The sequence below is a fragment of the Emys orbicularis genome, chromosome 11 (assembly GCF_028017835.1).
Source record: "Emys orbicularis isolate rEmyOrb1 chromosome 11, rEmyOrb1.hap1, whole genome shotgun sequence".
In the NCBI taxonomy this organism is placed as follows: Eukaryota; Metazoa; Chordata; order Testudines; family Emydidae; genus Emys; species Emys orbicularis.
Genome location: NC_088693.1, coordinates 27,442,492 through 27,454,774, shown reverse-complemented (window position 1 = coordinate 27,454,774; position 12,283 = coordinate 27,442,492). Strand labels below are relative to the sequence as shown.

Genomic DNA, 12,283 nt, shown 5'->3' with positions numbered 1-12,283 from the left:
GACGTTGGTTCTGGCAGGTGCCACCAGGATCGGAAACCTCCTGGATTATGACTGGGGCACTGGGTGGATCCCCTGGCGCTCAGCCGGTGCATGGGGCTCTCCATCTTGCGTGTCCCCTGGTGCATTCTCCAGGAGGTGAGGGCAGCCTTACCACCCACCTCTCAGGCTTCCCTCAAATGGGTCCTGTAGTAGGGTACTCCCTGCCCACCCCTCACCTCTGGACTTCACCATAGGGCCCCTGCCCTGCAAGCCCCCTGGCTGCCACCTCCACACCACCCAAGCTGGCTGCATGACCTGCCGCCGGTCTGTTTCCAAACTGCGCCTAGGAAACAGCTATATCCGCTCATGCTCCACCCCCTTCATTTCCTGACCATCAAGTCCCACCTTGACACCAAGTGGCGGGACCTCCTACCACCTATGGAGGGTGAGGAGCCCAGTGAGCCAGTCTGTATTCCATCCTGATGGATCTTGATTGGCGGCTCTTTCACGGATGATGATGAAGTCCTCCAGGGAATTGCTATAGGATTATAGGATATTTTCTTTAAAAAACCCCCTGAAACTAATTGAACTTTTTTTTTGCCTACAGTACAAATACAAAGAAGGGTACCGCAAACAGCTGGGCCACCATGTGGGAGCCCGCAACATCCAGGATGATCCGAAGATGGTGTGGTCTATGCATGTAGCCAAGATCCAGAGTGACAGGGAATACAAGAAAGATTTTGAGAAATGGAAGACTAAGTATAATACTCCTGTGGATATGTTGGGAATTGTGCTGGCCAAGAAATGTCAGGAACTGGTTAGTGAAGTTGATTATAGACATCCTCTGCACCAGTGGACATGTCTGCCAGACAAGAATGATATTGTACATGCCAGGAAATCTTACGATCTTCAGAGTGATGTAAGTGAAAACTGAAGTGTTTTATTAAATATCTCTTTGCTGACCTGTCACAAAACATATTTAAGGGCTGCATTTCTGGACTCTTTTATCCTGCAAGGACCTTTTCTGCTGCATACTAGATTGGTGGGTTATCACAGTTTCAGGTCAATTGCATGTGTATTCCCCCTCCATGGTCTAGCAAGGGGACAGCCACTTTAGGCTTCCGGCTCCCAGCCGTCACCTCTTTTAGACAGAAATCTGCATCTCAGGCTCTCCTGACCGGGCCTCTCTTCCTACACTGTGATATTAGGCATGTGGCAGACACCACCGACTTGGTTGACTTAAGTTATCATCTCTATCCTGTGCACATCATACATAATTTGAAATACTTTTATGTTTACTTTAAGGTGAGGAATGACGTGGAGCTGTTAAGTGGTGGTGTTACCATAGAATAAACAGTGACACCATCAACATGTTAAAATGAAATATTTTGAAATATTTGCATTTTTTCTGTTGTTTTATCACTGCGTGCATTATTTCAAGACAAAGTTGGATTTCTTCACAACAACCTAAACGGTAAAACAAAATTTAACAATAATTTTTTACAGGTGTAATTGAAATGTAGTAGCGCTAGAGACATTTCCACTCAACATCATTATTATCCTCTTGTTCATTAGTATGATCGCTGCTGAGAGTGTGTGGGTTACCATAGTTTCACTGCCTTGGCATGGACACAGTTCTGTGCAGAGAAGTTTATTCTGATTACAGACACAGTTGACTGTTCAGTGACCACTACTGGCATGTGCACAAATAAGGTCTTGTAGAAGCTCAGATGCCACTGGATTCTTGAACAATATAGGAAGTAGTTGATCATCCTCATTTTTCCATCCATGTTGCAATGGTGATCCAATATCTGGTTTACCTATATGCAAAGGCATCCAAATCTTAGTTTGACATGCTCTTCAAAACTTTCATCCCATGGTGGAAGTCTGGTCAGTGACTTATTCTTTTTGATGGCTAGACTGAGGTGCAAACAGATCAGGTCTCTGTGGGTGTCCTCTTTCTTTCTTTCTTTCTTTCTTTCTTTCTTTCTTTCTTTCTTTCTTTCTTTCTTTCTTTCTTTCTTTCTTTCTTTCTTTCTTTCTTTCTTTCTCTCTTTCTCTCTTTCTCTCTTTCTCTCTTCTTTCTTTCTTTCTCTGGCCATACCACACTGCTACCAACTTGCTTGCTGCAGAAATTGTGGCTTGTCCATCATTCTGTCTCAATCTGGCAAGATCTCTGAAACAGTAAGGTCCCTTTGTTTTGACAACATAGAACATGAATGTTTCCAAATACCAAATAGCAGCAACAGAGAGTCCAAGCCTCTTAATGCATGTATAGCAGGTAGTACGTTGCAGAAGTCAGGAATGAGTGTGTCACAGATTGCATGAACGTATATGAAGCAACACTTGTCAGTTGTGCTGGTAATGGTGCCTCTTTCAAGCCACATGTTATGTACTTGTTCCATTTTTGGAATGTATTGAACAGCAAAGGCCAAAACATCTGTATCAGATGACCTAATTACTATGGTTCCTTTGGCACCAAGATACCCAAAAGCCATATTGGCACATACAGCATGCAGAAGCATCCTTGTGTCTGCTTCCTCTTGAGAACTGTACTAGCCTTGGGTTTCCTCAACACCTCTACTGATGATAGACTGTTTACTTCACTATTGGAAAAGCCTCTAGCAAGAAGGAGTGTTTGTGTTGGATGTGCTTCTAGACTCTCAGGTGCCCACAGAGGAATTTTATAAGTGATAGCTTGTTGGATGCTTTGTTTAGAAAAAATTTTCATGGAGGCACAGGGTGTCCACCAGTCATCTCATTCTCCTTCAGGTGACAGTGCATTTGTATATTTCACTGTAGTGCACTCGAGTTGGAGATTTTTGCCAGCAGTATTACTAGGTGTTGCATGCACCCCTGTTCTCCTCGTGCTTTCAGGTGAGGGTATACAAGGGGTGTGTTCACTGCCTCCTTCTCAATTCCTTCTCACCACCTGTGGTGGAAGTTGGATCTCCCTGTAGCTTTAGCTTTGGTCAGTCATCTTTCTTATACTTTTCTATATATAGCTTTTATAATTATAGAGTACAGTGCAGTATAGTATAAAATAGTGTAGTTATTTTAGCTACAATTTTATTAGTACCTGTAGGATTTACTATGGAAAAAAAGTCCAGATTTTAAACAAATGTGCCACATGCAGCACTGTTATCCCTGTCACGGATCGGTACAAGAGTTGTTTGATTTGTGTGGGTGAGGGATGTGTGAGGGACAAATGTCCTATTTGTACCTCTTTTCCTACCTGCACTAAAGAGCAGAGAAACTGTCGTCTTAATGATGCAACCTTTGCATGAGCAGAGTCCCAGTGGTGACCAAGGGGACTCTGGATCAACTTGGAGGGCTCCTTCAGCTTCTTCTGACTGCTGATGTAAGTCTGGGAGCAAACATCTTGCTTCCCCTTCTCTGTGTGGATCAAAGCATTCTAAACATTCATACTTTGACAAGTCCTCTAAGTCTTGGTCTTCTCCCAGACAATCATCTGGTAGGTCCTGTGGTACTGGTTCGAAGCCTCACAAATCAAAGTGCTTACTGGTCATGTCAGAGGTAGCACTCTTGCCTCCAGCTCAATGGGGCTGTGGAGACCAGCGAATTCACCCATGCTGGGTCCTTCTAAGTGTTCTTCAGCTCCACTGGATCCTCTGGCACCATCCGCACTAATATAATTAACTGAGGTACCTTCTACTCCTCAGGCTTTCCTAGCAGCAAGGGACCTTCTTTGTTTTTCGCTGCCTGACTCTCCTCTATTTCAGCTAGTTTCAGTATCTCCTCAACTGATAATGACTACACATCCGACACCGATTACACAGTCGACTTCGCTGATGCACCTGGCACTGACATCTCGCTTGGAATCGATGATGCAACCAGCATTGACAATGCAACGAGAACTGATGTTGCAGTCAGCTCTGCTGATGCATTTGGAACCAATGACACACACAATATTTATGCCAGCATCAGCTTTTCGGCCACTCTAACCTGTATCTTCTACTGACCCTTGTGTGTCTTCCATACCTAGACCACTGAGAACATCAATGGGAACAGCTCCCCCTACCCTGTGTTGCCTTCTTCAGGCTCAGAAGAGGAAGAAGTTGTCTCTCCTCTGAGATCCTTCAAATCTTTCTATAGATCTTATCACTGCCAGATCGAAGGATCAAGACTGGTTCCCAGGCAGGGAAATTCCAGTTTGGGATCCCTCATCATAGATGGCTTAGTCCATACATTACCCTCCATGGTAATATTGGTCTTGGACTTCCCCAAAAGACTCTATAGCAGTGGTGGGCAACCTGCAGCCCGTGGGCACACGCAGCCCATCAGGGTAATCTGCTGGCGGGCTGCCAGACTGTTTCTTTACATTTGCACGGCCGCCCACAGCTCCCAGTATACGTTCAAATGATATACGATGTGGGTGTGTGTAGGGAGGACCATTACCACATGCCTATATGCCCAACAAGACAGATTGCTTAAAAAGGCCAGTTCCTGCGCTTTCTTTTTTCTCCAAGGGCTCTGACCATTGTATTGCCTACAGTTATACTTTACCACACAGCTCCTTCCAAGCAAGCAAATTTGCTCATAAAGTAAGAGCATTACAAAGAAAACAAAATTAAAACAATAAAAGAACCTCTATGCATGCTAAACACTTACCATAGCGAACCCCTAAAGCCAGCCCAGGGGTCTGGTAGGTGCCAGTCCTTCAAAACCCACAACTGGGTTTTCTCCAGGGTTACAAATTAATCTCCACATTATGTCCATAATCGGAACCCAGGCTGGGCAGTTCAGCTGTTTCTTTGTGCAGCTTGGATCTTTGATCTCCAGTCTCCAGAACAGGTAATCAACAGACCAACCGCCCTTCCCCCACACCCGTCCTCAGGGCGCAGCTTCAAATTGCATAACTAAAGTTGGAAAATTTGCCTTAACCTCTCCACAGGAAATCCACTTAACACCTATTGTCCCAAAAGTCACTGCATGTCTGGCACATTTCCAATACAGTCCTTTGTTTTCCCAGGTCTGACATTCCTCACATCTCCCCTGCAGAGAGGTTACAGACAATCCAAACCCACACTAATACATACATTAAATACAAAAAGGTCTTGCAAGGTGATTGTAGGAAATTGCCACATCATGGGTATTTTCAGAACAGTGACAATAGAAGTGATACCTTAATTAGCTCACAATTAGTAACAAGCAGTTTTCTGTTTGCAGCCTTACTAAGTATGGATCTTCTCTTGTGCACTTTGGAGTTACGTTACATTTTCTGGAGTGGATTTCAACTCTCCATAGAGCAGAGTGAGGAAAGACAATCTTTACTGTTTTTAATAGCAAAGATTGTCTTTATTTTTAATATTTACTATTAGATATTAGAACTAGTTAATATTTACTATATTTTACCATTTAATATTTTTAATATTTACTATTTTGGCTGTTTAAGTGACATGTCCAGAGCTTGAGGGGGTAGGAAGTGCCTCTTCACCTGTGACATTTTGTGGAAGAAAAGAAATGGCTGTTAATTCCCAAAATGCAAAACAGATGAATCTCCACCCTTACTGAGACAGAACGTACAGGGGGTGCATTAAGATTTTTGTGTAGTAACTGAAGTATGTAGAATCCACCTTGGATTTCAGAGTCTGTCAGTGTTGAACTACCCTGTTAGAAGGCTGAAAGATGAATACCTCTGTCATCATATGCTATTGATTAAAGATCGAGACTCTTTAAGTGTTGCTGCTTTTCTTTGGAGAAAAAATGTTCATGTTGTCTAATAGTGAACTGTCTTGTCTTCATCTGTTTTTTCAGCTTTTATATAAGTCAGATCTTCAGTGGATGAAAGGCATTGGCTGGTCCCCAATTGGCTCTCTGGAGGATGAGAAGAATAAGAGAGCAGCCCACATCCTGAGTGACCATACCTATCGGCAACACCCAGACACGATCAAATTTAATAGCCTGCTTGATTCTCTACCAATGGTTCTGGCAAAGCACAATTCTGAAATTATGAACCAGGTAGTTTTCTATTTATTTGCAATTAGAATTAAAATGAGATAATTTTTCTGGATGCAAATGATTTGCTTTTTGGTTTCTAAGGAAAATAAAGACGTTTGCATTACAATACTACAGTCTTTTAATTAAATGTCAAGGGTTTATTTCCATTATAACTGAGTACTTTTGTATTTTAAGTTTCTAGCACATAGCTAAAGTATATTTTAAAAGTATATTTTGTAGCTGTATATGTATAAAAACACAAACATCTGAAAGTAATTTACCAAGATTTGGTTGTATGTTTTTACATGTTATTTATGACATTATAAAATAATTCCTCAATGTAAAGAGCTAAACGGTGTATTTCCTTTTCAATTATTGTGCAAGCAACTGGCCAGTTATAGCTAAGAAAGATATTCATATACATCTCAAGTGAATTGTTACCCAAAAACATATAATGATTTAATATATCTTTGCTAATTTGCATTTCTTTTCCTTCACAAAACATAGTACCCATAATGTCACCTCCAATCTCTCTGATCTAATGGCAGACGTTGTAGTAAATTGCCATATTAGTAAAACTTAAATACATATCCAAAATTACTTAGATTATTTGTCAGAAAATTATGAATATTAAATCATTAAAGATGAACTGTGATTGTCAAAGATAATTGAAAAATTGCATTTGGTGATGTTTAGAACTTGCTTAATTTACTGTGATTTAAACTAGATTAGTCATTCTGCGTGAAATTTTGGCCCATCAAAGTCAATTGCAAGATTCCCTTTGACTTCAAGAGAGCCAGGATTTCACCTGTCAAGTAGTATGTTGCTCAGAAATATCACCAAAATCACTGAGTGGACTTGAGAAGCAAGATACTACGCAACATGAGTGAGGGTCTCAGTATCTGACATTTATTCATTAATAAGTAAAATCCTGTAATTTGCAGTGGGTCTCCAGGTCAGTGCGAACAAGAGAATTTCTGTTGTTTGTTTTAGTTACTATTGTTCCAGCCTGCATGAAACTCTTAGGATTGCTGATCTGCATCATGCTTTATTCAGCCAAAATTATATCTTACCATTTCAATGACCTGAGGTCTTCATGATTCCAACATCCTATTATATTTGCTGTTTGCTTTTCAGCGCTCATATACAGAAGCTTGGAATAAAGACAAAACTAGTATCCACGTGATGCCAGATACCCCTGATATTGTATTGGCGCAGCAGAACAAATTGAATTACAGTGAGGTAGGTGATGCCTTGCTTAAAAATTAAAGGGCAGTATGTGAGAATATTTAGAAGAAAAGAAAGTGCATTATTTCTGAAATGTAATGAATATTTGTTATGGTTTTAGAAACTGTACAGACTTGCAATGGAAGAGGACAAGAAGAAAGGCTATGACCTACGGGTAGATGCCATTCCAATCAGGGCAGCTAAAGCCTCCCGAGATATTGCAAGTGAGGTAAGTAAATTTGGACATTTCTCTCAGTTTCAGATGTCTCAACATGGTAATGAATGGTTGAGGGCAAAATCCGTCAACACAATCATGTATCAAGCAGCACACTTTCCAAGCAATAAGTAGGAGTGCAACTGGAATCAAATCTTCTGTATAGTTCCTGTAGGCCTGTTCTTACTTTATCTGTGGCAACGATCCACTCCCAGTATCTATTGTCAATTTGAGGATCTCTGTTTGATGGTTTCAGGGGTGTGACAAATGACGTCATCCTGTCCAGTTTTAATTCTAACTAATGTCTCTCTTACTTTATAATTGCTACTCAATGTTTTTAGCTACATTAATCTTTTTCTTGCAGTGTAACCTACCCTTGCTGCCAGTCAGACCTTTCCCAGTAACATACCCACTTAATTGAAATTGGTATTTGAAAACAAATGTGTTTGGCCTTGTTAATTATTAGACTTCATGCAAAGGCATTAACTGTCTTGGACAGGAATTTAGTCCAAATGCTAGTAGAAAATATCAGATGTTTATGATCATAATCCAATGGTTTATCCGCATTCAAAGGGAAAACTTTTTTTCTTGGAGACTGTCAAGCTAAGTTAATATTGTGGTATGTTGAAGGTCTATTTTCTATTTTGATTCTTAGTAACCAAATTCAGTATCAGTTTAACAATGTTTTCTATTACATTTGCTAGGCATATTTTATTTTATCTGTTATATTTTATAATTTTCTTGTTGTTTCTGCAAAATTGCCCTTAAAGCACTTTGTGTTTAAGACCATTATAACCAGGTGGAGGACTGTTAGCTGAGAAAATTACTGATGGGCACTTCAGAGAGAGAAACTGAATTCTGACCTCTGGGGAGCCAGACCAAGGAATAAGAAGTAGCTTGGCTACAATGTCTCAGGCAGAGGAAGCTGTAGTTTTTCTCTTGAAACATTCCAATGGTATATAGGCGACCAGACCTAGGCACAAAGACATCTTATTACTTACATGTTTAAGGAACTCTTGTGTCTAAACCTCTTTTTATGCAGAGAGCCCTACGATTGCTTTAGCACTCAGATTCCACACTCTATGAACAGAACACTTCTTCATATAAAAGCCTCCACAGTCTCAGCTTATGAAGAAGTCCTCCAGGGAGTTGCTATAGGATTATATGTTGTTTTCTTAACAAATCCCCCTGAAACGAATTGAACTTTTTTTTTTTTAACCTACAGTACAAATACAAAGAAGGGTATCGCAAGCAGCTAGGCCACCATGTGGGAGCCCGCAACATCCAGGATGATCCTAAGATGGTGTGGTCTATGCATGTAGCCAAGATCCAGAGTGACAGGGAATACAAGAAAGATTTTGAGAAATGGAAGACCAAGTATAATACTCCTGTGGATATGCTGGGAATTGTACTTGCCAAGAAGTGTCAGGAACTGGTTAGTGAAGTTGATTATAGACATCCTCTGCACCAGTGGACATGTCTGCCAGACCAGAACGATGTTGTACATGCCAGGAAAACTTATGATCTTCAGAGTGATGTAAGTCCTACTTTTACCAGCTTTGTGAAAACTGAAACGTTTTATTAATTTTTTCATCCTATGTAAAAATGTATTTAAAGGCCTTCATTTCTGAACTCTTTTTCCTGCAAGGACCTTTGCTGCAGCACACGGGATAGGTGGGTATTTTCAGAATGCTGCCAATACCATTCCACAGGTTATTTAGTTCACAGTTTGCAGCATGTAGCGTTCCTTTTGCATCCTAAGTACTGATCTCCTCTTGTGCACTTTGGAATTAGATTTTCTGCAGTGGATTTGAACTCTCAGTAGATCAGGGAGAGAGTAAAAGCATCTGAGTTTCATGTTTGTAAATATATACTGTTTTGTTTGTACAAGTGACATGTCCAGAGCTTGAGGTCCTTCTTATCTCTGATATCTGAGAGAGGAAAAGAAATGGCTGTAATTACCAAAATGCACCATGAGTGACTGGGTTATCTCCATGCCAGTTTTAGATTAATCTCTGCCCTGACTGAAACAGAACTTCCAATAGGTGGAGCAAGATTTTTGTGGAGTAATGGTGTAGGCAGAATTAAGAATCTGTCAGTGTTGAACTAGCCCTGTCAGAGGGCTGTGAGGTAATGACCTCTGTCATCATATGATATTGATTAATCAGCGAGAATCTCTTTAATTGGTGCTGCTTTGCATTGGAGAAAAAAAATGTTCATGTTGTCTAACTAAAATAGTAAACTTTCTTGCCTTCCTCTTTAATTTCAGGTTGTATATAAGTCAGATCTTCAGTGGATGAAAGGCATTGGCTGGTCCCCAGTTGGCTCTCTGGAGGATGAGAAGAATAAGAGAGCAGCCCACATCCTGAGTGACCATACCTACCGGCAACACCCAGACACTATCAAATTTAATAGCCTGCTTGATTCTCTGCCAATGGTCCTGGCAAAGCACAATTCTGAAATTATGAACCAAGTGAGTTTTCTATTTATTTGCAACTAGAATTAAAATGATATAATTTTTCCCAATGCTGATGTTTTGTTTTTTGGTTTTTAAGGAAAATAAAGGAGTTTGCATTACAATACTAGAGCCTTTTCATTGAATGTCAAGGATTTATTTCCATTATACCGGAGTACTTTTGTTTTGTATTTTGAGTGTCTAGCACATAGCTAAAGTATATTTTAAAAATATATATTTAATAATTGCTTATGTTTATAATCAGAAACATGAAAAAGATTTTACTAAGAGTTTGGTTGTACGTTTTGAGATTTTTTTTTTTATGTTATAAAATAATTTCTCAGTGTAAAGAGCTAGGCTGTGTATTTCTTTTTCGAGTATTTATCATGATTTATCATGATTGTGAAGAAAACTGGCCAATTCTACCTAAGAAAGATATTCATATATATCTCATGTGAATTGTTGCCCCAAAACATCTCATTATTGTATATCTCTTTGCTAATTTGCATTTTTTGAACTTCACAAAACATAGTATCCATACCCTTACCTCTAATCACTCTGATCTAGTGGCAGAGGTTGTAGTGAATTGCCATATTAGTAAGACTTAATTATACTTCCAAAATATCTAATCCATTTTTTGCCAGAAAATTATGAAGTATTAAATAGTTGAAGCGGAACCATCATTGACAAAGATAGTGGAAAAATTGCATTCGGTGATGTGCAACACTTGATGTATTTGCTGTGACTCAAACTTGATTAACCATGTGGGGTGATATCTTTGCCCCTTTAAAGCAAAATTCCAGTTGACTAGAGTAGAGCCAGTATTTCACCTGTTGAATGGTACGTCACTCAAAAATCCTACTGAAATCATTGTGCGGTCTTGTGTAGCAAGATACTACGCAACATGAGTGAGGGTCTCAGTATCTGACATTTATTCATGAATAAGTAAAATACTGTAATTTGCAATGGGTCTCCAGGTCAGTGCGAACGAGAAATTTTATTGTTATTTTAGTTTTAGTTACAGTTGTTCTGGACTGCATGAAACTCTTAGGATTACTCATCTGGATCACGCATATTCAGTCAGAATTATATTTTATCATTTTAATGATTGAGGTCTTCATGATTCCAACATCTTAGTATATTTGCTGTTTGCTTTTCAGCGCTCATATACAGAAGCTTGGAATAAAGACAAAACTAGTATCCACGTGATGCCAGATACTCCTGATATTGTATTGGCACAGCAGAACAAATTGAATTACAGTGAGGTAGGTGATACCTTGCTTAAAAATTAAAAGGCAGCATGTGAGAATATTTAGATGAAAAGAATTTCATTATTTCTGAAATGTAATGAATATTTGTTATGATTTTAGAAACTGCACAGACTTGCAATGGAAGAGGACAAAAAGAAAGGCTATGACCTACGGATAGATGCCATTCCAATCAGGGCAGCTAAAGCCTCCCGAGATATTGCAAGTGAGGTAAGTAAATTCAGATCCTTCTCCTCACACTTTCAGAGGTCTCAAGTTCATAGTGAGCAGTTAAAGGAATGCTCCATCAACACAATCATGTATCAAGCAAAACTCTTTCTGAACAATCAATAGGAGTACACCTGGAATAAAATCTTTTGTATTGTTCCTGTAGGCCTGTCCTTACTTTATCTGTGGCAAGATTACATTCCCGGTGTCTGTTGTCAATTTGAGGATCTCTGTTTGATGGCTTGAGGGGTGTGACAAATGAAGTTATCCTGTCTAGTTTTAATTCTAACTAATTTATCTTATTTAATAATAACTGCTAGTCAATATTTTTAGATGAATTAATCTTTCTGTTGAGGTGTTATCTAATGTCAGGGTGTCCCCCTCCCCCCGCTCCTGCACCCCGCTTACCCCATCTTCCATAGAGCAGGGGGAACACACCAGGGCTCAGGATGGAGGGAGCTTGCAGCAGCTGCGGTCTCAGCAAGCTGATCTAATTAACAAGGCAGTGTACTTAAGGGGGAAATGCTCATCTCTCTCTCACACACATACCCCCTCTGCCCCTGCTGCCTTGTAAAGTGAGAGAGTTAACCCTTGAGGGCTCAGCCAATTGCTAGTTCATCATTTAGCAGTAAGGGAAATATCCCACCCTCGGACTCCTCCACCTCAAGCAAGCTTCACAATCATCATCACTGTGTACCAGTATTAAATTGTTTGTTTAAAACATATTCTGTGTGTGTGTGTGTGTGTGTGTGTATATATATATATATATATATAGTCTTTTGTCTGGTGAAAAAATTTTCCCTGGAACCTAACCCCCGCATTTACATTAATTCTTATGGGGAAATTGGATTCGCTTAACATCGTTTCGCTTAAAGTCGCATTTTTCAGGAACATAACTACAACGTTAAGTGAGGAGTTACTGTATTTACATATTTAAGGGACTCTTGTGTCTAAGCCTTTTCCTAAGTTCTA

At 39.8% G+C, this 12,283-nt stretch overlaps 1 protein-coding gene across 1 annotated transcript in view; it reads left to right on the top strand.

Moving 5' to 3' along the window:
- NEB (nebulin) overlaps positions 1 to 12,283 on the top strand; it is a 201,774-nt gene that overhangs the window by 79,710 nt on the left and 109,781 nt on the right. Inside the window, exons 56-63 of the mRNA XM_065413682.1 lie at positions 587 to 898; positions 5,758 to 5,961; positions 7,078 to 7,182; positions 7,289 to 7,396; positions 8,607 to 8,918; positions 9,651 to 9,854; positions 10,997 to 11,101; positions 11,207 to 11,314. Of these exons, the coding sequence (XP_065269754.1) occupies positions 587 to 898; positions 5,758 to 5,961; positions 7,078 to 7,182; positions 7,289 to 7,396; positions 8,607 to 8,918; positions 9,651 to 9,854; positions 10,997 to 11,101; positions 11,207 to 11,314 (1,458 nt within the window). The remainder of the gene's footprint in view (positions 1 to 586; positions 899 to 5,757; positions 5,962 to 7,077; positions 7,183 to 7,288; positions 7,397 to 8,606; positions 8,919 to 9,650; positions 9,855 to 10,996; positions 11,102 to 11,206; positions 11,315 to 12,283) is intronic.